This window comes from Monodon monoceros, unplaced genomic scaffold (genome assembly GCF_005190385.1).
Source record: "Monodon monoceros isolate NGI ecotype Baffin Bay Population unplaced genomic scaffold, NGI_Narwhal_1 Super_Scaffold_11, whole genome shotgun sequence".
NCBI lineage: Eukaryota > Metazoa > Chordata > Mammalia > Artiodactyla > Monodontidae > Monodon > Monodon monoceros.
Window position 1 is genome coordinate 55,362,697 of NW_021703767.1, and position 27,486 is coordinate 55,390,182.

Genomic DNA, 27,486 nt, shown 5'->3' on the forward strand with positions numbered 1-27,486 from the left:
CAGTAATAAAGTTATTTTAGATTCACTGAGTGGGGATGAAGGGGGAATCAGATGAAAGTGATCAAAAGGTACACATTTCCAGTTATAAGACAAAGTACTAGAGATGTACAGCATGATAAAGATAGTTAACACTGCTTTCTTTACCTCATATATGAAAGTTGTTAAGGGAATAAATCCTAAGAGTTCTCATCACAAGGGAAAAAAACTTTTTTTCTATTTCTTTGATGTTGTTTCTATAAGATGATGGATGTTCACTAAACCTACTGTGGTCACCATTCCATAATGTATGTAAGTCAAATTATTATGTTGTATACCTTAAACTCATACAGTACTGTGTGTCAATCATATCTCAATAAAAGTAGAAGGAAAAATAAATTCACTGACATCTGATTTTAAAAATCTAATCACAAATGAGAATAAATTAAACAAGCAGAAGAGAGTGGAAAGCAACTAAGGAAAAAGAAAACACCTTAGAAAAAACAATAATGGAGGCTAAGAAGAATATTCTGAAGTAAAAACCAAAGAAAGCTTTAAGCAATAAAATCCAGAAACAAGAAGTAAAACTTTAAGACCAAATAAAAACATGTATCAGATCAGGTTCTTTACTAAATTAATAATTAGATAATAATTTGCTCTTGTTTTGGAGTCACAAATTACCTTTCCTACCCCACCTTCCCAGTAGAAAAATACATAATATCTATATACTGAGATTCACAGTTTCTGGATTTATTTTCCCACCACTTAAACTGTGGATCATTGCTATCATATGAGAGTGTTTGTTCAACTCCTCTTGCTGAAGTTTCACCAGGGACTCTTTCTCTTCCAAACGACCTTCTAACTGAGCCTTCTGAACTTCTAGGGAGGAAGCCTAAAAAAGGGGCATGGGGGAGAGAAATTGAAGAAAACAAACTTAGCATGTTTTCTCTTCACAGAAACATGCTTTAAGATGTCCTTAGTTTTTATTTGTAAGACAACCACATCAAAAGATACATTACGATATGTATTATATTTTAATTAACAATTATATGGTAAGTTTAAGATCAATAGTTGATAAACAATATAATACAAATTGGGGAGACACATTCAATTTGTCTTTTTAAGTCAATGCTAGCAGTTGGACTTTTGCAGAAAATACTACATATTATCATTTAGAATTACTATTAAGATAAACACATTAAGGCAGAATCAGGATATCTGTAAATGTGGCATTAAATTTTATGCCTCTTCTGTCACTTATGCTCTGTAGTTGTTCAGTCTTTTTTAAAATCTTGGTCTGTTCTCATCTTTCTAGTGGTAGATGGTCCAGAAAGCACTATTCATGGCTACCGCACTCAAGCAATCATGATAATGTAGAAAGAGCAATGACCTTAGAATATATAAGTCTACTGTTTCACTTAGCTATGTGACTAACCCTGAGCAAGTAACTTAACCCAAGATTCCGTTTCATTTGTAGGATGAAAATATTTATTAATACTTATATATTAATATATTTGTTAAAGGGAGGAAGATTAAGAAAAACATTTCAAAAGTCCTTTGTAAACTATAAAGTTCTAAACAAATACGAACTACGATTATTATTATCACCATCCCTATAAGTAGAGAGATGCAGCTATATACATATATACAGGTAGCTACCTGTATGTGACATTAAGAACTGGGAACCCCTTTCTGTATCCTTTGCTCCCTTTAAAGCAGCAAGTGCTGTAACACAGTATACATTTAATTAATGTGTAATAATTTTAGGAAGTACAAGTTTTCACACTGTGAGAGCCCTCATAACAAACCAATTGTCAAATCACTTTGAGATTCTAATATTATCTTCTAGGCAAAATTACTAAAGAAACAGAATATTAACTTATCCAAATTTACCTTTTTCACAAAATAAGACTTTTTCATTTTACTGCAAATGAGAATGCAACAGATTCTTACCTTAATGCTCAATTCTTTTCTTATTTGATCTGTTCTATTTAACTCTTTTCTAAGGACACCAATGGCTTCTTCTTTATCTTCCGTTTCTCTTTGTAAGACTTCAATCTTTTCTTCTTGTACTTTTATTTTTTGTGCCAGGTCTTAAAACAAACAAACAGTCAGCTTTGTACTCTAAGGTCCTATACTGACATTACTCTGAAAAAGTTTAGAAGCTATTATGTTATATAAGAGCAAAAAAGAGACAACTAGAAAGAAGAAAAACATCTTGCTAGAAATAAAAGTTATACAGTACTTGATGAATAAAAAAACACCATGAAACTCTTCTCCTATGCCAGTATTCTACAGAAAATGCCACATCTCCATGTCTTTCCCTCTTCCTCTGTTCTAAACACAATATACAGTAATGAGAGGAAGGACAATCCTCAGAGTTAAGGGTTAGAAAAGAAAGGGCAAGAGAAAACAATGAAAAATTATATAGGTAGATGTCTGTGCTCTAAGTCAAGTGAGTTAGAACAAAAATGTTTTTGTGGATCATTTCAGAACTACTACCATTAAGAAGCTAGTAACTAAAAGTTACCTAGCACTGCCACCTGCTGTTACATTCTTTAAAAAATCTTTATTTTTAAAAAGGGCAATCATTTCCTATAACTCCTAGATTTCAAAAAAATGTATTGCTTTTTCAATTTCATCAATCTAACTAAACTACCTTGTAAAATGTTATGGCAAGAAAAGGAGAGTTGTTTAAGATGTGATTTAAGGTTTAAAAAAATGAGAGAAGTAGAAAATAATGAAACAGCAAACTAAAAACCACTCATGCTTTGATTTTCTTCCAACACAAGACAGGTTAAAATATAGACAATTTGTTAAATAAGCTACTTACCTGCTAGCTTACATTCTCTGTCTACCAGTTGGTTCTGTACTTCTTTTCTCTGTTCTTCTTTCTCTATTAGATGGGCAATAGTTCTGAAGTTATAAAACAATACAGAAGAAAACATCAGTGAATCATATCATTTCTTTTTCTCCCCAACAAGTATTTTAAGAGGAAATTCCGAAGAATGGTAATCACCCTTAACTTCTGCCAAATGTGCACTTTATATCTGCAATAAGTTATAATTCCATTAATTTTATCTATAAAAAGCAATGTTCTATATACAGGGAATCATTTTGTTTTTGAAAAATCCAAAATAATTAGAATAAAGAACTAGAGATTTTACTTTTCATTTTGTTGCTTGAGTGACTCATTCAACTTTTTCACACTCTCAATTTGTTTATTTAGAGAATCACACGTGACCTGTAAATCTTTGTTCTTCTTCTCAGCAGTTTCATTCCTGAAAAGACAAGGAGATGAGGTGATATTTTTATGGAGGAACACATATGATGGAGAAAAGAAACTCAGGGTCTTCCTTACCATTTCTTCTGATCAAATTGCATATACTGCAGGGAAGAGGAGGAATGTTGCATGAACAAGCGGGACATAAACAGAGTTAGTTTAACTCTAAAAGATAATAAAGATATGTTTTGGCTGACTGAGGAGGTAAAAATTACTATGAAGTGGAAACGTGGGGCTTTAACTTCATATTTATGGATAAAGAGCTTCATTTACAGATAATGTTGCATTACATAATTTGCTATAAAATACATGCCTCTATCTTTATAGTTAAGTCCAGAAACTGAAACAACTTCTATAAAAGGATGACATCTTCAAAAAAAATTAAACTTGCACCTTTCATCACTGGCCTTTTGGGCATAATATATGTTTAAGTAAAAATGTCAAATTAATGAATTAAGTAGTTGAGGATTCTAAATTTCTCTTGCCTCTATAGCTCTGCATCTTATAGTTCTGCTTATTTTTACATGCAAGGTAACCACATAAAAGAATTCCTTTCCAAAGTAATACTTTGACACCTAACTATTTTAAGCATAAAATGTTTTCATGCCTCTAACTACGAAGACAAACAAACTGGTGGCACTGGCTAAATGTGGCCAGTAAAGTGTTTTACTTGTCCCACACAGAGTTTTTAAAATTCTGAATTTGAATGCCTTTAGATATTCCTACCATTACAAATGATCTTCCCCAGCCAGCTTCATTTATTTGTTACTCACCTGGCCCCTCAAAGCTGGAGTTTTACTTCTGGGCCCACCCCTCAATCACTGTCTGGAACATAAGCAGGTCCTAGAAAGCCCATTTTCTCTTGGACCACTGCCTACTTTCTCTTATACCCTGACTTAACACAAATAGTCCACTTTATCGGGGCTGCCTCTAACAATCAGACTTCAGAAAAAGCTGTTGGGGGAAAATATCCTGTTTAAAAATCACCTTGTCCTCACAAATTTTCTAGATGCTGTACATTTTCCACCCTTCATTTTTATTGATGGGCAAATAAAATAAGCACACGGACCTTGCAAAGATAAAAATTTCTATATCTCTACATTAATACCACAGAAAGAAGAACATTTTTTCAAATCTTAACCAGTCTTAAAGTATAAAGAAAAACAAGAAACAAGTTAACTAGAGTGTTTTTATTTTTATTGTTTGGTAGAAAGTATATAACTGTTCCTGGTCTTCCTTATAATTCATAAGTTTTAAAACTGGCTTAAAAGATAAAAAGTGTCAAGGGAGGGAAAAACGATCAATCTCATACTTTGTTAGTGGGTGGGCATATAAATTGGCATAGCCTTTTTGGAGGGAAATTTGGCAATCAATCAAAAATTTAAAAGCACTCACCCTTTAAACCAGCAGTTCACCTATAAGAATTTATTCTGCAGATACAGTCATACATATAAGTAAACTACATTCAAGGACATCAAAGAGAAATACTGACTACAAATTAAGAGGTGAATTAAACACGAACACCCAAATTTCTATGCTATTAGGCTGAATTATATGACAACTATTAATATTCAACCACTTTTGATCTTCAGAAGTGGCCAATTCATATGGTTCAACCTGATATGAACTGTGACAGCTAAGGTCATTCAACAATTATTTATGGAGTGTCTAACCATGTATCAAGCACTGTTCTAGGCCCTAGGGATTTCTCAGTGAACAAAACGGACAAAACTTATCCTTGAGGTGCTAACATCCCAGATGACTGATGACTCTATGAATAAAGGAAAGAAGTAGCATCAACTGGAAAGAAATAGAGACACCCGTATTCTGTTTCCCGCCATGACACTGAGTTTGAGTAAGCAATACTTCATTGCACTATGACATAAGTTTCTTGCTAACTACTTACCTTATAGTATCATCAGAATATATGAATCCCAGAATTGGATTTTAGGGACACAGAAAAGAAATGCCGTGTGTTCATTCTAGATTCTAACCTTACACAGAAACTTTTACTTTATTAATTTACCTCTGAAGAAGTTCCATGTAGGATTTTGTCAGTACTTCGTGTTCTTCAGCCACAGACTCTAACTTCCTATTATGTTGAAAGAGACGCTCAATATCACTCTGGGCTCTTTCTGATTCAACCTCCTGTGACTTCAGCAACACACCAAGCTCTTCATTTTTTCTCTCAACTTCTCTCAACATATTAGCAAGTGTCCGTGCCTAAAAGAAAATGGAATAGAGACTCTTCCACTATCATTTACATAATATGCTCAGTTTCTACAATTTAAAAGATTTGCCAAATAAATCTGTCTTATTGTCAATTTAATCATTAGGCCAGTCTAGAGGGGTAGAGGACAAGTTCTGCTCCCCAACATCAAGGGTGAAAGTGGGGTCATACAATTTTCACATAGTGTGACAAGTACTATAAAGAGGGCAGCCAGCACAGGGAGGGAGGATCGCTGGAAGTGTGGGAAGGAGAAGACCAGAGAAAGCTTCCTGGGAAATGGAGGTATTAAAACTAACATCTGAAGGATTATCAAAAGTTAGAGAAAGAGAGGAAAAGGTATTCCAGACACAGAAGAGCAAGTGCAGGGACAGAAAACAGAAGAGTACGTCAAGTTTCAGAAACTGCAAAGCAATCTAATATGTCTGACTGCAGAGAATGCAGTAAGTTCTAAGGAATTTAAACTCTCTTCAGAGCTAAACGGTGAGACACTGAAGGATATTCAGCACAGGGGCAATGGAACCAGAGTACTGCCTCAGGGATGACTGTGGAGGAAGAAGGGAAGGTAGATCTAAATACAGAAGAAAGATGCCTTTGTATGTTGAGGGTGGCTGAGAGGAAGGAGAGGTAGGAAGACTAATCAGAGGCTCTGCTGTGATTCATGTGAAAAATGAAAAGAATTTGACCTGCAGCAAACAGTGGTAAGAATAGAGACAATGCAAAAAAAAGCAGCTATTTAGAAGGTAGAATTCAACTGAACTTGGTGAATGACTAATTGTAGAAGGTAAGCTGTGTGATTTCCAGGTTTCTTGTCTGGAAAACTCTTAAGAACAGTACAGGGAATACATAAGAAACAATACATTTTTAAAAAGGGAGGGTGATGAGTTCAGTATTGGTTCTGCTGAGTTTGAAGTATTTGATGTATATTTAAATGGAGCTACACAGGAGACATTTAGTGCCTGAGAAAAAGGATCTGGGCTCAGCATATAAAATTGGGGGCATTAACATTCTGGTAATGACTGGAAACCATGAATCACCTAAATAAGGGAAAAGGGATTAGAACATAATCCTGGAAAACTCAACATTTAAGGGGTGAGTAGAAAAGAAGGATATAGGAAAGAGTATCCATTAGGGTAGGAAAAAAAAATCAGAAGATAATTGTGTAACCAAAATTAAAGGGGAGACAGTTTCGAGACAGAGGGATACTAGTTAAATGCTAAGGACAATTTACTTCAATCAGAGCCATGAAAATAAAACTAATATTTTGTACGTTTTATTTACTACATTTATTTTTCTACTAATCAGATGTGTCTTTATATTGTACACACTTCTGTCTCAGCTTGAGTTCTCTGACAGCGATATTGAGCAATCAGTCTATCAGCTTGTGCAAGGGCCAGAGCTTTTGCTTCCAAGAGATCTTGTAGCCTGCTTTCTTTGGACTGTAAGAAAACATATCATTAATCTTCATCATTTACTGGAAAACATCTCTTAAAGCTTAACTGTTACACATAATTAAAATAAGCTTGTACTCACAGCTAACGTGGATAGTTTCATCTCATATACATCCATTATGTTAGATATTCTCACATCATTAATCTCATCCTTTACCTAGGTTTTAATAGTTAAAAAATCAGAAATTGTTAACGCTCAACAAATTAAAAATACAAATGCCTAATGTGAGACTAAATCACTGAAACTTAATGTCATACCAGGCAGGTCGCAACCATTTCACTAACCTGGCTATTGCAAAAGAATATCTGGGTAAGATCTGATACTCTCGTGGGAATTTAAAGTACATTAAAGTCAGGGGTGGTGCGGGGCAGCAGGAGGCTGAGCTGGTTAGGGGGTACTAAGGGAAGATGACAGCCATGTTAAAATGTGGGAATTTTATGACTGATTTTTTCCTCTTTCCAAACTTTCCAGAATACTGCCACTTTTTATAGTAAAAGATAAAGTTTCAATGATCAAATCTGCATCTCAAGTTGTTTAGATAAATGTTATAAGAAGGGCTGATATTTAGTTGGTATGTTCCAGGCAGAATCCTACTTATAATGGCTATTTATCACTCACCACAACTCCAGACTGAAGCTTCTCTATTAATTCCTCAATGTGCAATCCAGGAACTCTATCTTTCAAAAGTGGAGGAGTTAAACATTTTACCGATGTTGGAAAACTGTGATTCAATGATTGCAAAGGCATTCTTCTGGGCATATGTTCTGTTTCCTGTTGTCTATAGGTGTTGTTTGCTGCTATACTTTCTCCAAGCCTGAATGGGAATCAAAAAAAGAGAAATAATTATATGAAAATATAGCAAAAGGCAGAGTTGGTACAGAATTAGGGACTCACTGAGAATGGGTCTTTTGGGGAGTGTAAGTCTTCAAATATTTCTGAAATAATCTTGGAATCTATGATGAAGCAGGATTTGGGTAAATACCCTAAATTTGCCAGAGGAAACTCTTTTCTACTCACAACCCTTTAAAATGACAACTCCACCTCTGGTTTGGAGGCGTCAGAACTAGTTTCTGAGTGTGGATTATTTGTAAAACTTAAATACAAAGTTACTGGTATTGGTAAGAACATCCTTCTAACCATGGGCAACATCACCTAGCCTTTACTTTTTCCTTTGCCCTTCCCCTTTCTCAGTCAGTATGTTCTCACCAACCTGACTTCCATTCTGCCCCTGCCATTTATCCCATCTTGTTCTTGCCTCGGGGCCTTTGTACGAGTTGTTCCTTTACCTAGAACACTCTTCCCACTAGATCTGCATAGCACTGGCTCCTTCTTATCATCAGACCTCAGTTCAGACTCACTTCCTCAGGCCCTCCACCCATAGTGACATGCTCATTATGAAACATTTTGTAAACCTCATGACAGAAGGTCCCCTAATTTACTGCAATATTCAAAATGCCCAGAAGAAGGCCTGGCACAAGCTGGCCCTCACCTTATTTAAACATTTGTTAAATGTTTAAATAAAACAAACACACTCCAAAAAACCAACCTACACACCTACCTACCTACCCATCGAGTATATAAATGCACCTTATTAAACTAAGATAATGTAAATATAGGCATAAATGGACATAAATAAAACAGCATAAGTGGACATCTGAGATAGTGTCCAAAGAGAAAATTATACAACGCAAGACAGGGAGGGATGGCAAAGACATAGTGAAATGATAGGAAGGCTGCACATACAGAGACACAGGGTGAAACTCCACCTTTCAGTCAAGCTGAAGCTTTCTACTCTGAAGCGTGGGGGATTTTGCTTCATGTCAGATTACCACAGTTGAAGACGTAAGCTACCACAAAATAAAGCAGCCTCATAGACGTCTACCTCGTAACTTGAGAAGCTCTCTATTTATCCATTTAGTTGTTAAAAAATATGATAAAATGAAAGGAATTTCAATTACATGGTCTCTAGGTCGTGTTTTCCACAGTTCTTCATCTCTTAATTTATGACTACTTAAATTATTAATTCTGAAAAATGAGTTTGCTCAGTTAACAGAAATAGCAGAGGTTGGCAAACTTTTTGTTAAAGGACAAGGTAGTTAAGTATTTTAGGTTTGAGGATCCACAGTCTCTGTTACAACTACCCAACCCTAGCGTCGTAGCATAAATGTAGATGTAGACAATACAGACAGTATGAAAATGAATGGGTGTGGCTTTGTTCCAATAAAATTTTATTTATAAAAATAAGCTCCTGCCTGCTGTCTAGAGTTTGCTGACCTCTGGCATACAGGAATGTCTTACCACTTAACAACTGTCTCAGTTCATTCAAACCACTTTTGCAAATTCATTCATATAAACTACCTAAACTTATTAAAGTAGAACCCTACTAGACATTTTGTCAACCATTTAGTTTACACACAGCACCGAAAATCTGAATTTTTTTCAAACCTAATTGCAAATATTCTCTTAATGTTTAAAATAGATGAACACAGTAGATAATTCTGCCTGGCCATTATCCCACCTTCTGATAATAACAGATTTTTTTCTTTAGGAATCCCTTCCTTGGTAAACGAACCAGATCTGGTCAATGAAAGAGATGCTTAGACTTATCACTCAAACGGTTGGGAAATAAAAACTCTTTATATGGAGAAACTAAACTGGTAGGATGTAAGCTTAGTACAGAAGCTACTATGTTAAAAAGAGGTGTTGAGACAGAGAGGCGTAGCATCTGGATAATACATTTAATCACCTGGATGGATCTAGCTATTCCCTAAGTGAGTATACATCTGGCCTTTTTAATTGTGGGAATCAAATTTTTTTTAATTGAAAAACTTTTTTCACTTGAAAAATTACTATTACAATGAAGTCTTCAATTCACGAATTTTCCAATCTATCTATATTCAGGACTACTAAAGAAACATGGCAGGGTATTCCAGCACCACAAGAGACACACTGCAAATGATGATAACTCACACTAACGCAGGAAAATCTGGCAGTGGAGCAGCTTCCAATAATATTCCCAATCCAGACTGTACTTGTTCTCTACTGTCTGATGTTAAAGCAAAAGCCAAGGGAGTAATCAGGCGAGGATCCTAAGTAAATCAGAAACCAGAAAATAAAAGACAGAAAGAATAAATAATGTCAGGTCTTTAAGAGTAAGGTGAATAAATAGACCTAAATCATAAAATAATCTAGGCAAATTCGAAAGTGTTTCTACCTGATGTTTGAATGTATTTAATTAGTCTTTACCTTGTTATAACTGTCTATACAATCAATAGTAAGGTTGGCTTAAAAAACTCTGGCAAAGGTTTTGAATGCTTTATTGTGCCTATGAAAATCATGTCTTAAATACTTTGAGTAATTTAAATATCACCTACAATTGAATGATGTTTTGAGTTATTGTTTTATTTTTCTAGCTACCATTTAAAAGAAAAACTAGAAGAACAAATGGCTAATCATTTCCAAATTAAAGTAAAAAATAAAAGTAAAATTCAAATTAACTCAATAAAAAATTTTAATTTAGTGAATGTAACAATTATACTTTAAAGTGTAAGTCCTTCATGTCAGTAAATTTTACATTAGTACTAAGCCTCAAATCATCTATTCTGAAAAAAATTTTTATTGACATAAAATCAGAGAAAAATATTAAAATATAAATCCTTTATAATTATCAACATTTTAGAATGTTAAGTGTTTTATAGGTACTCAAGTATAATCTAATGCCACAGAACTATAAGAGATGGATTTTACCTCCAAAACCCTCATGGTAACCCTTTATAACTCCTCCCATCCACAGGGATCATTATTTCTACTTTGTAGTCAAGAAAAGTGGAGCTCAGAGAGGTGAAGTAACTTGCTCAAGTCTGCACTGACTAAGAAATGGTGGAGTCAGCATCTGAACCCTCATCTCCTAAGCACTGTGCTCTCAAAGTGTATAAGTAGACCCTGCCTAAGGATCCAGTTTTGGCTTCTACCCTGTCTATACAGGCACTGGAGACATCTGTGTTATTATAGTAACTTAATTCACACGTTTGTTAAATATCTGTTAAAAGCCAAGTTTTGTGGATATCAAGGTAAACACCTAGAGCTCTTATTCAGCTACTATTATTATTGAAATCTGTAAGTTAACTATTTTCTGCACACCTCTCTAATTTTATTATCACTCACAATCAAGTCCGTTTCTTCCAGGAGTCTCCCTCTTGTCTTAAAACCCTACCTCATCAACCCCAAACAAAAACAAACACCCCAGAACAAATACCACTCCCCCCTACCACAATGCCAATAGAAACAAATGAAGAAACCGGAAACATGACACAAAAAAGGAAAAGGCTGTGGAAGCACCGCTATCGTGAACATCCCATACATTAGAGTCAGGAGCACTTATGTTCAATTGCTGTGGAACTACGTAAAATAACTGTGTAGTGAGAATATTATAGTTATGTAAGACAATTAACAATTTTTAAACTTCCTTCCAATGGCCAGTTCTAAGAAAAACATTAATCCTCTGAAGATTAAGAATATTACAACAGAAACATATAAGAGGAAACATTTATATATAAATCAACTTCAATATTTGAAGAGTTTAAACTCACCTGAAGGATTTTGTAGAAGCTTACTTCCATACCAGGAACCAACTGTTTAAGTTTGTTCATCAAATCAAGAGTTTTCAAAATTACATCAGCAGCAAGTTTGCTTTAAAAATAAGTCATATTTAACTTAAATAACTCAAAAATTGCTTAGCTTATTTCTGTCCATACATCTAAAGAAAATAAAAACCCAAAACCTTTGTTCTTAAACCTCAAGAAGATTAAGCATTGTTTAAGAGAAGAAAAAATATCAGAGACCAACATCCTTATAACCCAAGATCCAAAGAGAACTGGCATTAACAGTTTAAGTTTAGACACTGTTTCTTTTTCTAATCTCAAATACCAATACGCTTCAACTTTCTGCTTGAAATTACTAGCAGCATTGGCAACATGACTCATTTAATTCTTAGCCTTGTCACTAAAATATTAACAATAGAGGGCAACCTTAGGCAATAAAGAATATCTAATATTTACTGAATGAATTATACTAAGCCGTTTTTCTCAGCCTTGTAATTGAAAAGGAGTACAAAAAAGTAAAAAGAGATAATTCTTGTTCTTGAGGAATGTAATTATTGACAGTTTTGACATTCATGGAAATTGGAACAAATCACTGTTCAGCATTTAGCAGGTCCTCAACAAAGACTTGTTAGATGGACTTAATTTATGGGGGAGAAAAGGGATAAAATAATCTCATTACTATCAGTGAAAATCCACATTTAACCATAAGCCTTTACATGCTAAAGAAGAAGAGTTGTCTTTGTTATTAGAAACCTTCAGCAGTGATGGATTTCTTTGAAATAAAAACAATCCCTGTATTTTCATCCCTTTTCACTTCAAAATATAAAGTTAAATGAATATAAAAATACTCAGGCAATGTCAAAAAGGAACTCTAGAAAAAAAATGTTCAGAAGTATAAAAGACCCTTAGAGAATCACAACAAATTAAAATAAGACAAACCTAAACAATGAAAAATAAATCACAGATATTAATACCTCTGTTCAGAAGCATGTTATCTATGAATTAAATGAATTAAAAAAAAATTCATCATGAAAATATTTTTCTTAATTCTGTTATACCTTGGCTTAACAGAACATACCCAAGGATGACCCTCCAAAAGGAATGAAAATCATTACATCTTTTGATTTTTATTACCATTTTGCCATTTGTATTTCATATACTTACCACAATTCAGAATCTGCTACCTTTGTTCCAAACCCCAGATCAATCTTGCCATATGTAAATTGTTGCTCTATCAGAGTGGTACATTTGATAGTCGTCAGAATTTTTGCAATATGCATTTTTAGAGCATCATCTCCACACAGAGGTAAGTTTTGTTAAGGAACACAAACAAAAAATTCTCAAAAAAAATCCCTTATATTTTTATAGCTCTTTACAGCTTTTAGGATGATTTCATACAAATTATTCTTGTTCCTGCAATTTGGTGTAATTATTGTTACATTAGCTCAATGACAGATTAGGAAACTAGAGCTCAGAGCATTTAAGTGACAGACAAGTGGCAAGAGATGGGACTGACATCAAAAGTTTCTGACTCAAAGGTAAAACAGAGGAAGGATCTGCTTTTCTACTGGATGTTAGCTTTTTATTAACAGGTGTCACAACGGTTCAATAAATACTTGTTGAAATAAGGGAAGTTATTTTCTCATTTGTTATTCCTCAATTTCTCTTCCTGTACTGTAGTTAATTTGAATATCTATCATTTAAAAAGGGTTAAGTTTGGTAACACTCAATGAGAGAAGGCCTGAATATTTTACAGATAGTATCTCTAAGGTCAAGCAAAATAATCATGTGTTTTTACAGCAGTGGCTTTCAACTTTGGCTGTATGTTAGAATCACCTGGGTAGTTTAAACAGTCAATCACAAACACTCCTCCACCCCAGGGTTTCACATTACTTTAATTAAATCAGAATCGCTGGAAGTAATGTTCAAGAGTATTTTTAAATGTTCTCCACATTATTCTAATACATAGCCAGAGTTGAGAATCACCGCCATCAAGAAAGAGAAAAATTAAGAAGCAGCAGCTCAGAGAAGAGATTAAAGAGATGCAGAGTTTGCTCTAGGGCAGGAAAAAGTTGAGCAAATTCTTGTTGCTCTGAAATACAAGGTTATCTTTTTTATAACCAAGTGTTAATGTCATCTTTATTGAAACATTTATAGAGGTGTTAATTTTTAAAACACAAGCTAAAAAACTAAGCTCAAATAATAACTACCAATCTTTCTTTCTTCTCTGATACACTCCATCAAAGAATGGCACCACACATCATCCAGGGGCAACAATTTGCATCAAAAGATAGAATATATCTCCTAATCTCAAATTATGATAAAAATGTACAGATCAAGTTTAAAGAGCATTTCTGGAAATATTCTTTAGCTTAAAAGTTTTACACAGAAAAATAAAGGGAAAAAAGTCTAGATAACTTTTTAAGAGACTCATCCTTGAATATCAGGTCTGTAAGTTTAAACTTGAGTTCAGTAATTCTGAACAGATTCAAGCATAAGAAATGACAAAATTATAAAGACAAAAATGCAGTAAATACAATTCTAAAAAAATAAGTAGTTAGTTTCCATGTTTATACTGAAGGATATTTAACAAAACTTCAATGGCCTTGACCATCCTTTCACATTTTTTCCTTATTAAAGCCTCATCTAGATTTTGTTCTGTGAACTGAAGCTGATCAAGGAATGTAGGCAGCAGAAGGGTCACAAAACGGTCAGCTGAGGAACAGTTAGCAGTATCTATGACATCCTGGAGAATTAACCACCACCAATGATTAAAAATAAAAACAGAGATGGAATACAGAATGCATAAACGGTCATCACTGAACTGCAACACTCTTTAAATTTCTTATGCAGGTGATCCTTGAACAATGTAAGGGTTAGGGACGCTGACCCCACCATGCAGTCGAAAGTCTCAGTACAACTTAGTTGGCCCTGGCCTTCTGTATCTGTGGTTCTGCATCCACGGATTCAACCAACCTCCTGAATTGTGTAGTACTGTAGTACTTACTATTGAAAAAAAATCCACATATAAGTGGACCCAAGCAGTTCAAACCTATGTTGTTCAAAGGTCAACTGTAATTACTTTAAAAATTCTTTGACCTGTGTCTCCGATTTAAAATCTACCCTTTTATCCAGTTTTGAGGACTATGATGACTTTTTTCTCAAATGGAACAGTAAGGTTTTGGGTTAATCGAATGCAAACAAGACTTATTAAAGTGGACTGTATCTGTGATTTAAAAATTATTCTAAATTAAAAGTATGTACTGAAAACAAATATCCCGAATTTGCTAAATGTAATTACAATAACTAAATAACAGACACTGGTCTTAATACTTTACAACCACAAATAATTCCCATCAAGAATCTCAAAGCACGTTTTAAATGCAAAAACTGTTAACAGTCAAGATCAACATGAAACAATAATTTGTGCATAATCCTTAACAAATATATTTAATCACTCATAAACATTTTGGTTTGTGCACAGGATCCAGTCATGAGAGGGTAAACATTCTACTAAGATACTGGGGTAGACAGAATGGGTATAAAAACAGGGAGAGGGCTTCCCTGGTGGCGTAGTGGTTGAGAGTCCGCCTGCCGATGCAGGGGACACGGGTTCGTGCCCCGGTCCGGGAAGATCCCACATGCCGCGGAGTGCCTGGGCCCGTGAGCCATGGCCGCTGAGCCTGCGCATCCGGAGCCTGTGCTCCGCAACGGGAGAGGCCACGGCAGTGAGAGGCCCGCGTACCACAAAAAAAACAGGGAGAATAGTACAGAATACTAAATGACCTAGAGAGTAGAATCTACCAGAATGTAAAGGCCTCTATGGAAAGGATTTCTGTCTATATCCTAAGTACCTGGCATGCTCCACTCGATTTGACTTAATCCAATGTTCTATATATCCATTCCATAAAGACAGTAGACAGTATCTACTGAGATGGAGAGACAGAATGTGACTACTGAAAGAAGCACAGTCATTCACCAACAACCCATACAAATCTTAGTCAATACCTTTACTTATTATACTGAAAGGAGTATATATGCTATTTAGTGAGAAAACAAACAAACAAAATTCTCGCTAATATTTGTGACCTTGCCAGAAAAAAGGAATTCAGTAGCTGAATGGTAGGGAGTTTAGTAATTGAGAAGTTTTCCTGAAGTGTATGAACAACTGGAAGTTTATTATGAACATTTTACAAAACAAACTGTTCACTGAGAATCATAAAAGTGGAAAAGTCAATTTGTTAATCACTCTAGTACCTCAAATATTTCCTTGAACAACTCCAGTGCTAAAATAGAACAGTTTTCTGATCCATCCAAAGGTTGGCTTGACCAACGAAGTAGAGCTACAGGAGGTTCTAAACACTTAGAACGGCTTCCCAGAATGGTACTGCCAGATGGAGGTTGTTCAAATATCATCTGCGTAAGCACATGGCGCAGCTGAGTCACTGAACAGAACGCAAGAAGTAATTCTAAAACCTGTGCAATATAAAGCCTTCATTAATGTCAATTTCATTAGACTTGAATGCACAAAGCAACCGAAAAATGAAGCTGGAAATGATATACATTTTTAAAGAAAATAAAGTAAAAATTAAAAGTTGCTTCCAATTTTTCCAAGTATTATTTTTCAAAATGTGTCACTAGGTTCCAGAAGGTTACAAATAAATTTGTTAATGGTAGTTACTTCTAATAACAGGATTGTGAGAGCCAAAGAAGAAAGGGCAACTTCAACTAATCTTATATACCTTCTACAGTACTTAATTTTTTTTCAGCACAAACATGTTGCTTCAAAAATGAAAAAATAAAATTAGTAATTAAGAATACCTGCTATCATGCTAAGATTTAAGAACTGCTAGAACTCTGGAAGCAACAGACAATATTACCAGTTTCTTATTTATCTTACCAGAGATACGTTCTGCACATACAAGCAAATACTTTCTCATTTACACTTTCTCCGTAAGTATAACATACAGGGAAGTAAACATATCAATTGCTACTGCAAAGCTAGATGTTTTCCTCAAAGTGAATACACATATATAACTAGCAACTAGGTCAAGAAAGAGAATTCCACTAAAACTCCAGAGTCCCCTTGTGTCCCCTCCCAGACAATGCCCCAACCACTACTCCACATCAGATTTCTGACACCAGAGATCAATTTTACCTTAGCTATTCTTGGATCTTTGCATTTCTGTATAAATTTTTCAATCGGCTTGCCAACTTATATTAAAAACTCACATGGAACTTTATATATAAATAGAATCTTATAGTGTATACTCTTACATCTGGCTTCTTTAGCTTAGCATTATCTTAGTGAGATTCATTCATATTTTCGCATGCAGCTGCATTTCACACATTCTCATTGCTTATAGTGTTCCAATGTATAAATATACTACAGTTTATTTCCATTGTTGATGGCATTTAGGTTGTTTACAATTCTTGGCTATTGGTAACAGTACTGCTATGTTTTGTACATGTCTTTTGGTGAACACAAGTATTCAATTCTTTGGGGTAAATATTTAAGAGTGGAATTGCTGGGTCATAGTTGCATATGTCCGATGTTAGTAGATAATACGTTTTCATAAATGGCTGTACCAATTTTTGGCCCATGAGTACAGCAACACTCTCTTTATATTTTTTACATTCTCTCTATGCTTGATATTATCCACATTTTTAATTTTAACCATCTGGTGGGTATGTACTGGTATTGTATTACCATTTAAATTTGCATTTCCCTGAAGATTAATAAAGTTGAGCAACCATTTCATATTTATTGACCAATTCACGGTTTTTTTTTTTGCTCAGGTTATCTTTTGGGTTCAGTGTTTTTCCTCCTTTATAGGTACAAATTTTTAAATGATACACTTTAGATAAGAGTCCTTTGCTCAATATATGTATTGTAGATATCTTTTCCTGCTCTGTAAATAGTACCAGTTTTAAACTTTCATTTTCTATTTAACATTTTCTACATGTCTTTTGGTGAAATGTCTCTACTGGCTATATAGCTAGGAGTGGAATATCTGTGTCATAGGTTGTACATGTGTTTAACAGGCACCGTGAAACAGTTTTCCAAAGGGATTATGCCAGTTTATGAAGATACAAGGAGGGTTCCAAAGTATCGGTAATGTTCTGTTTCTTGCTCTAGATACTGGTTATACGGCTGTGTTCATTTTGTAAAGGTTCAGAGATCTATGCACTTAGATTTTTCTGCACATTATAGTTTTTAAAAACTTTAAAACGAAAAGCTGTGTTTTTATATACCTTTGAAGAAGAATCAGGATCTTTTCCATTAAGAAGACCTAATACTTGATTAAGACATGAAGAAAAGTGTTCATACCTAGGTTCAAAATAAAAATACACATCAAGTGATAATTATGAAACTGATACATTAAAAATGATTTTTATATAAAATAAATCATACTGTTCAGATGTAAAACTGGTTTTGAAACAGATTAATCAAGATATGTATATTTTGGAGAATGACACAATCTTATATACCTAAGACAAAGACTGAAACATACACACACACCCTTGTTATACTTTTACATTTCAAGTCAGGAGAGCAAATAGAATGGGAATAAAGCACATGAAAACATTTTGATTTTAGTCTATTGCGAATCAGTAGAGTCCAAGTTTACTAAATCTAAAAAGGCAGTTTTGTTTATTACAAGTACATCTTGGTTTAAAAAAAAAGTCCTAAAATTTGTCAGAGAACCATACCTGATAAGATAATCAGCAATTTTAGGATTCTTAAGAAGATCCATCAGTAGATCAACTGAATACTTTCTAGTTAGTGTGCCATCACCATTTATGAGAATATTAAATATTAGTTGAAAAGTCTGATGAATGTTTCGAGCATGGAACAGCTTAAAAACAAATCAGGAAAAGTATATTATACAAAAAAATTTAAGTTGACCATCCTAAAACTCAACAAAGAGTCTCAATGACTTTTAAAGTATCAGAGAATATAAACTTCAGAATTATTTTCGTAAATTGCAAAAAGAAAAAAAAAAAACAAAAAAACTTACCTTTTCTCCAACCTCTTCGTTTAATGTCAAACTGGATAATATTGAAAGTGCAAACACAACCACAGTTAAACTACTATGGGCCAGGAAGCTTATAAGAGTTCGATAAAAAGATTTCACATTATTCTGAGGAAGAAAAAAATTTTTTAATAAATTAGAATAAAAAAATTATAAGTCTTACATTTTGTTTTAGAAAGTATATCTTACACAGAGTAGGTAAACTTTTATTAAACATTATCAACTTAAGAGATCATTCAAGGAATGAGTAAGATGATACTTTTACATATTGCTTACAGTAGTATGGACAGGTACAATCTAAGTGAAGAGCAGTGTGTAGTCATGGGTTTATGAGCAAATGTTTACCTTCCTCAAACAGTTCCATGGCTCAAAATAACCTCCACCAACAAAACAAGACCAGGTCAGAAAAATCCAGCACATGAACAAATGAGATATTATTTAATTTAAAACAAGTAATACTGAATATTGCATAGCAAGGGAACTGTTCACAAAGCACCTTAAAGAATCAATGAACTTTCCTGATTTAATATATTTCTAACAGTAGTTCAGTTAACTTCACTTGAGTGCCTTCACTTATCTCGAGTACTGGTAGTGATGTTAGGCACTTACTCATAAATATTTCTGGGAGAGCTGTACTTGATTTTGTGGAAATACAAGAGTGAGGTAAATGCAACTGCCAATGGCATATCTCCCCTTTTTAAAAAATAAATTTATTTATCTATCTATTTATTTATTTTTGGCTGTGCTGGGTCTTCGTTGCCGTGCGTGGGCTTTTTCTCTAGTTGCCGTGAGCAGGGGCTACTCTTTGTTGCGGTGCACAGGCTCTAGGCACGTGGGCTTCAGTAGTTGTGGCTCGCGGGCTCTAGAGTGCAGGCTCAGTAGTTGTGGTGCACGAGCTTAGTTGCTCTGCAGCATGTAGGATCTTCCCAGACCAGGGCTCGAACCCGTGTCCCCTGAATTGGCAGGCGGAGTCTCAACCACTGTGCCAACAGGGAAGCCCCGTGTCTCCCTTCTATCAGCGCAAAATAATTTAGCATTTCTTGTATTATTCAATATGACAAATAATGGGATGCTACGGAGAAGAAAAACTTTTAGTATTTAACATTTTTATTAACTCTTAACTTGTCTTAATTAAACATATATGAAGGTTGGAAAACGTCAAGTTATTTATATGTCAGTATGACTCTTTGTTAACTTTGATGGGTCAGCTGGATAACACAGGAGAATTCTTGTAAAATTTTTTTTAAGAAAAAGGTGAAAAAAATTTTCTTTAAGCATAGAGCCCACCACAAAACTAGAGACAAACATTTCATAAACTTCTTACCAAAGTCTTTATGTGTGTTTGAACAGAAAGATTGTGCCGACAAAGATTTGCCAATAATCCTAGACAAGGCATTGTCAACTCATCTTCAGAAGACTGACTGTTGTTTTAAGAAAAATAATAAAAGATAAAAACATTAGGTTCCTTCTAAATTACTCAAAATTATATAGTCATTTACACATTTAAATTCCTTCCTTTTTCTAAGCAAAGAAAAATCTGATTAACATGTGAAGACTGCCAAGCTTTGAATAGTACTGATCATTTATTTCATGTTTTGAAACTAAATGATCCTACTCAATTGCAGCATACAAATATAGAAATAATTGTCAGAGTAACCATGTGCTATCTTATCAGTATATTCTTTGGTCAATAAAATTAAATATAAACATAATTTTCAGTTTCAATAAGTTTTTCTGTCTCAATCAATTCATTTCATAAATTTTTGTTATAAAAATTAAAGCTGCTTTACACCACTTGATCCTTGAAATCATCTAAGAGGAATAAATAAGAATCAGCCTCATTCAGTTTAAAAAGTTGGAAAAACTTATTTAAGAAAAATAGAACTATTACACGGTTTTAGTTAAACCAGATTATTTGCTTACATGTTTGGTTGCATACTCACATATGATCAATCAGGAATGTAATTAATTCATCTATATTGGCACCAGAATGCAAAATTTTGACGTTATATGTTAACCTCTGCAGAAGCTGAATGCACTGAGAATAAGAAAATAGAAGTGAATGTAAACATATAAAAACACATTTGTGTGCTCAAAAGAATGAACTCCTGTGCATATTCTGAGCATGTAACCATTTTAGGAGGCATTTAGAGCAAGAACTTTTCCATATCTTAAAAAGGTTCTATCTTCACATGTAATGAGATCTTAAACACACACAAGTAATTAGACCTTAGAGTTCATCTCCTGATTCACACATTTCTATATATTCTATCTCAAACCGCATCTTGTCATCAACCTGGCTCACTTAATCATCTTAAACTTATATGCAAGTTGAAACACATATTCTATCAATTCTAAGATAGATATTTTTCTTATTTTACCATCTTTAAAATTGCATGTCAGTTTAACTTGCAATGTTTTTCTTTCTTACAACTGATGGCATATTAGGTTGAGAAATATTATGGGTATAAGAGCTTTGAGTCTATGCTAAATAATACCAAATCTGTAGCTTCAGTTTTTGTAGAATGTTTCCTCAATAGATTGAGACATGTGCCAACTCAAATTACAATTTTAATATGAATAGCTGACATCTGTATTTATAAGCCTGTCAAAATAGTCATAATCTGGATTTTTCTTAAATTATAGTGCAAGATGTGAATAAAATTCTCTTCTTTAGAAACTCTTAAATAGTAGTACATGTGTGACCAACCAGCTTTTAAATTTATTAATGGTGAGAACTGTGCCTAATCATGCGGTATTATACCAGCATATAGTACACTGTAAGCCAGCAGTTTACGATAGATACTATCAATTTTGATCGGAAAATAAGGAAGGAAGAATGAGCATTAAGTGGAAAGTACTGTGTGGGTGTACATACCTGCAAAAACACTGAATCATTGTGGCAAGTACTGCTCCGACAAACCACTCCTGCCAGCACACTATTCAGGCTGTACGTATTCTGAAGACAGTCTCTGGTTTCATTGTCTACAGCTGTAAGTTAAAATAAAATGACACAAGATAGATCATTTTTATAAATAATAATTTAAAATTTATTTCATATTAAATTTACCATTATATAAAAATATCAAATATAATATGGCTATTTTGTTTACAAACACCTTCCAATTCCGAAATTTAACCAGGGTGGCTATTATATTGGACAACACAGATATAGAACATTTTCATCATCTACTGGACATGCTGCTCTATGTTATCACTTCTGTATCACTGGGTTTTTTTTTTTTTAAATAAGCATGTATTAATTTTATAATCACACAGAGAAATATCTCCCCTCCACCCCCAAACACAAATCAAGAATAAAGTAACCACTGAATGAAAATTTTAAAACTAAAGGTAAGGTAGGGAAAAATAGAAAAAGTAACACTTGCATTTTTAGCCTTAGCTCTAAGTTCAGTGTAGTCTATCAAAAAAGGATGATGTTTTGATCACTAGCTATGACTTTCCAGAGCGCTGTAGCTCACACTGACATTATGTACATGCATATTTTTTTAATTCAAAAATAGGCCCGCATTTCCCAAGGTACATTCTTTTCTGTAGACCACTGAACCCTTGATATGCTTCAGATTCTTTGTTCTAATAATCTTAAGAAAGGCTGCATATAATTTTCCCTTTTCAAGAGATCCACAATACAAAATAGTTCTGATAGGTGCTGCAATGAAGAAATCTTTTGAATGTGAATCATTCTCCAAAAGATTCTATAACTAAATCTGTCCTTTAAAAAAATACTAAATTCATACATCTTCTAAAAAATAAAAAAGAGAAACTAATACATTACCTAGTTGAGATAGCAAACTGACGATACTTAAGATCAGTGAAGCATTTATGTTTGGGTCTTCAAGTAGCTCTACAAGGCAACTTAAGCATTCACTTGGTAGTATGTGATTTGATGTAAACAATCGGGTGAGCTTCTGTCCAGAAATTACCTAGAAAAGAGTCATTAAAATGTGTTAGTTAGGGCTTCCCTGGTGGCGCAGTGGTTAAGAATCTGCCTGCCAAGGCAGGGGACACGGGTTCGAGCCCTGGTCTGGGAAGACCCCACATGCCGCGGAGCAACTAAGCCGTGTGCCACAACTACTGAGCCTGCACTCTAGAGCCCGTGAGGCACAACTACTGAGGCCATGTGTCACAACTACTGAAGCCTGTGTGCCTAGAGCCCATGCTCCACAAGAGAAGCCACTGCAATGAGAAGCCCACGCACTGCAACCAAGAGTAGCCCCTGCTGACCGCAACTAGAGAAAGCCCGCGCACAGCAACGAAGACCCAACACAGCCAAAAATAAATTAACAAAACAAAACAAAAAAGAGCCCTCTTTAAAAGTCATGAGGGACAAAAAATAATTTTTTAAAAAAAGAAAATATTAAAAAAAGAAAAAATGTGTTAGTTAAGAATTGGCAATTTTCACTTCTCCATTTCAAATAAAAATCCAGTTCTTCCAAAGTGCCATTGCCACACTCTTTCCCAATTTAGAAAATTTATACATGTTGTTCCCTCTGCATGGAAGATCACCTATCCCTTCACTCACTAACTAACGTAATCATTCCAGTCTCAATTTTGTTTCTTCCACTAAGCTTTCTCTAATCCTCTTCCACTAACTAGGTTAGGTTTGCCTGTTATACTATCCTATAGTACATTACACTTTTATTTGCTAAGTCAGCAAGCTTTTGCCGACTTAGCAATACGTATCCTCCCCACTACATTGATCACTCCATGAAGGCATAGACTACAAATCAGCATTCTACTATCAATATATTTACCGAATAAATGAATTCCATCTTCTTTGAGGGAGGCAAATGGAAAGTGGAAAGCAGCTAAATCCAAAGGATTATTCATGGGATTAACTATGTGAGTATTCCTTCTGCTCCCTACCAGACAGTACCTAAGCCCAGAAGTTAGAGATCACAAAGAAGAAGTTAAAAAAATTTTTCTTGAGTAGGCAGGTCAGGAATTAAAAAATTTTATTATTTGTTATTTCACTATTTACTCCTCTCATAACACTATAAACGTACTACCTACCGCCTACTAGCACCACCTCCTGAAAGGGTAAGCTGGGATGAGGGCTGGGAACAGTTGTCAGACAGCCACTTACTTTCAAAATGCTTTATGAATATTATTCATTATTAAGAAAATCTTTTCTATAAATATAAAAAAACAATCATTTACTTTAAGATTAGATTAAATCTGTTCTAAACGTTTTTATTCTTTTTTTGCGGTACGCGGGCCTCTCACTGTTGTGGCCTCTCCCGTTGCGGAGCACAGGCTCCGGACGCGCAGGCTCAGCGGCCATGGCTCACGGGCCCAGCCGCTCCGCGTCATGTGGGATCCTCCCGGTCCGGGTCACGAACCCGCGTCCCCTGCATCGGCAGGCGGACTCTCAACCACGGCACCACCAGGGAAGCCCTAAACGTTTTTATTCTTAAAAGACTTTTTTTAAAAAAGACTATAATCAGAATTGTTTCTTTCTTTTCTATATCCCTTTTATACCCTCGCCCAGATGTCAGTTTTTCTTGTAAAGCTTTGCTGATAAGAGATCTTCAGAATATCTCTTCCCACAGAGTATGTATTTTAACATTAAAGTAAAAGTCTATCAGATTGAAAAAACAGGTCCAAAGGTGAAATTAGATAATGATAGTAAATATTTTGAGGTAAGGAACCTTCTGAGCATTGCCCTTTTGCCTGCTTATACAGTTAGCCCTCTAAAATATTAAGACATCTTCTGCTTTAAATACAATTTCCCTAAGGATTGGACCTGTATTTCAACAATGTAAGTATTCTAAGATATAATAATTATTTATTATAAGGTAAAATAAAAAAAAATCACTTTGGATATTTTCCTCTTTACTCATACACACTGAATGTTTTAATGCAAATAGGACTTATTTCAGTAATAACTAATACTCTAGCACTTACTCTGGCCTAGCTATTGTTCTAGGTACATTATGTATGTTAATTCCTTTCAGCTTCATAATAAACCTGTACTAATTGTTTTACAGATGAGTAAACTGAGGCACACATAATAGACAGTGGTACAACTGGGATTCACTGTTCCTGCATCCCTGCTCCATAATCATTACATAAGATTAGTGCTGTGAAACACCGTCAAGAATGAGACCAGGGCTTTCCTGGTGGCACAGTGGTTGGGAATCCGCCTGCCAATGCAGGGGACACAGGTTCGAGCCCTGGTCTGTGAAGATCCCACATGCCACAGAGCAACTAAGCCCGTGTGCCACAACTACTGAGCCTGCGCTCTAGAGCCCGCAAGCCACAACTACTGAGCTCATGTGCCACAACTACTGAAGCCCGCGCGCCTAGAGCCCGTGCTCCGCAACGAGAAGCCACCGCAATGAGAAGCCCACACATTGCAATGAAGAGTAGCCCAAGCCTGCATGCAGCAACGAAGACCCAACACAGCCATAAATAAATAAATAAATTTATATTAAAAAAAAAATGATACCAGCTCAGCTCTGCTGATCATAAAAAAAATCCAAAGCTAAGGTTCTGCAAGACAAAAATAGTGCAGCAGGATAGCAGAGTGAATAATCGTTCACATGATAACCATCTATCACCCTTTGTATCCTCAGATGTTGCTCTCAGGTTGCTCTCATGAGGTCTCATGAAAAACATTCACCATTAATACTGTCAACCAAAAGAGTTAAAATTTAAAAATCTGAGAGCACCAAGGAGTGGTGTGGATGAATGACAGCAAAATTCACATATTGCTGGTGGGAGGATACATCAGTATAACTTGTGGAAAACTGGTGTTTTAACCAGAACTGAACATAAACTTACCCCAAGACCCAACAATTACACTATGAGGTATATAAGAGAAATGAATACATACATCCACAAAAAAATGTGTAAAAATGTTTATAACAGAGTTACTCATAATTCCACCCAGAACTGGAAACAACCCAGATGCTCATGAACAGGATATATATAAACTGTGGTACCTCTGTACAGTGGAATTCTAAATAGCAATAAAAAAGAATGAAATACTGGCACATGGGCCACGTGAATAAATTTTACAGATTGAGAGGAAGAAGCCAGACACAAACGTACATATTAATCCACTTATCTGAAACTTTAGGGATAGTTGAAAAACTTATAGGGTGTTGGAAATGTTGTCTCATACGACAGGTGGTAGCTACTTGAGTGTACACTTATGTTTAAAAAAAACTGTCAAGCTCTTCACTTAAGATTAATGCACTTTATGTAATGTATGTATGTTATCTCTCAATTAAATGGCAGAAGAATTTTTGGTAAACCTCTTGAAAACTTTGGGAACACAGTACCAAGAAGCCAATCTCCAAGCCTCAAATTTCTTTGAAGTCTCTTTCAATTCATGATAACACCCTGTTCAGATTCACAACACAACTGTTTACTCTCAAAGACAGGTAATGTTTCAGATTAGAATCTAAATTTCCTAACTCCAAATTCTTAAATAAAACTGACAGCTCTGATTATTCTGTGGCTTCTGGAGTCCACTAGTGCACTGTTATATCCTCATTAAGAAGCAAAGCCCTAGCATTTATTTAACAGCTAACACCTTCATTGTTAGGTTTGTAGGGATTTGTTGAGGTAATGAATGAAAAAAGAAAAGTGTTAAGAGATAAGCTCCTGAAGTGGTAAGAAGAGGAGCACCAGTGAAGCTTGAAAAAATTCACAGTTAGTGCACTACAGTCACAACAAAGGCTGATGTTGCTGTGCCATTCACTGTTGCCTTCTCTGTAGTATTCTGCAAACCTTTGGTAATTTAGCCTTTTATCGTAAGGTTAATAAAACAAATAATATATTTAAAAATTACGTTCAATTTTATGTTAACAGAAGCTGCGACAGAGAGAACTTTAATTCTATGTTAACAGAAGCTGCGACAGAGAATTAAAATAAGCTTTGATTGAGCTTAATTACTTTTTATTAAACTGAGGTTATTATTAGTTGGAATTCCCTGAATGCATAACAAATGACAGGAGTTTAAGAGCCTAAAAACAAATAGGATCACAGAAAGCTGTGATTATAACTTTTAGCATAAGATAAGTACACTCTAGATGCAAATCACCAGGAACTAACAGAAAAGTGACAATTCAGCATTTTAGGACTGAAAAACTGAGCAATAAATTTTGGTAAAGAAAAACTGTGATTACTAGTAAGGGAGATTGCTTCCTAATCCAGAGAAAGATTAAATAATAATTTTCAAGCCCGAGTTCAACATGAGTTCAAATAAAAGCAGTAAGCAACAGGTTCAGATTGTAAACTGCCTACTGACAGGGGTAAATCAAGTTTTAATCGTTACTCCCCATGACCTCCACCTCCGAGAATTGTTGTACATTTTGAGAAGGCTCTGTTACAATGGAAAAACCAACATGAGAAGCAAAGGAAAAGATAACAGCTCTAGCTCTTTCCTCTACCAACTCCAAATACGGCCTAAATCCCCCAACCTTTTGTCTCAACCTCCCTCTTTCTAGGGCTATCAGTAGTTACTCATCCCTTGCTGCAGTCAGCTGAACGCGGAGGGGCTTGGGGCGGGATAGAGGAGGGTGGGAATTCAAAGCTGATAATCTTTAGCCTTCTTTACCATACAAAAAGGCAGCGGAGGGAGCGAGCTGTCCTTTCATTTCTAGGCTGAGACCACTACATCCCGGCCACCAAGTGACCGAAGGCTACGAGAAAGCCCGTCTCGTCCGCCACCCCGAAAGCCCTCACCTCCAAGTGCCGCAAAAGCTGGGTGGCGTTCGCTTCCGACTTAACTGCTTTGTACTGACTAATGGTCAGAAGCAAGGACTTCAAGCAGGCGGTGTTGTCCATCAGGACCCGCCACAGTCCCGCTTCGGGATTACCACAGCTCGGTCCTCTAGCTAGACCCGCGCTTTTTAAAAAATTTTCCGCCCCCACCCA

General features: G+C 35.2%; 1 protein-coding gene across 1 annotated transcript; it reads right to left on the reverse strand.

Moving 5' to 3' along the window:
• Positions 1-502: 502 nt before the first annotated feature.
• CIP2A (cell proliferation regulating inhibitor of protein phosphatase 2A) lies at positions 503-27,457 on the reverse strand. The gene is made up of 21 exons (XM_029214300.1): positions 27,295-27,457; positions 22,373-22,520; positions 21,455-21,567; positions 20,520-20,614; positions 19,901-19,997; positions 18,562-18,684; positions 18,254-18,399; positions 17,795-17,870; positions 15,797-16,015; positions 14,126-14,285; positions 12,704-12,845; positions 11,528-11,627; positions 9,909-10,027; positions 7,557-7,752; positions 7,020-7,094; positions 6,815-6,925; positions 5,286-5,482; positions 3,144-3,257; positions 2,810-2,892; positions 1,930-2,069; positions 503-868 (listed from the first exon to the last, which is right to left on the reverse strand). The coding sequence occupies exons 1-21, from the start codon at positions 27,394-27,396 to the stop codon at positions 698-700; spliced, it is 2,727 nt and encodes a 908-aa protein (XP_029070133.1). The 5' UTR covers positions 27,397-27,457; the 3' UTR covers positions 503-697.
• Between the last annotated feature and the right edge of the window lie 29 nt (positions 27,458-27,486).

Excerpts from the sequence above, each read along its gene's own strand:
- CIP2A (XM_029214300.1), bottom strand. The coding sequence starts at position 27,396 with ATGGACAACACCGCCTGCTTGAAGTCCTTGCTTCTGACCATTAGTCAG. Across the intron at positions 12,846-14,125 it reads GGCCATTGAAGTTTTGTTAA|CTCTGTGTGGAGATGATGCT; the intron begins ATATCCTTCAGT and ends AACAAAACTTAC. Across the intron at positions 10,028-11,527 it reads GCTTCTACAAAATCCTTCAG|GATCCTCGCCTGATTACTCC; the intron begins GTGAGTTTAAAC and ends TGATTTACTTAG.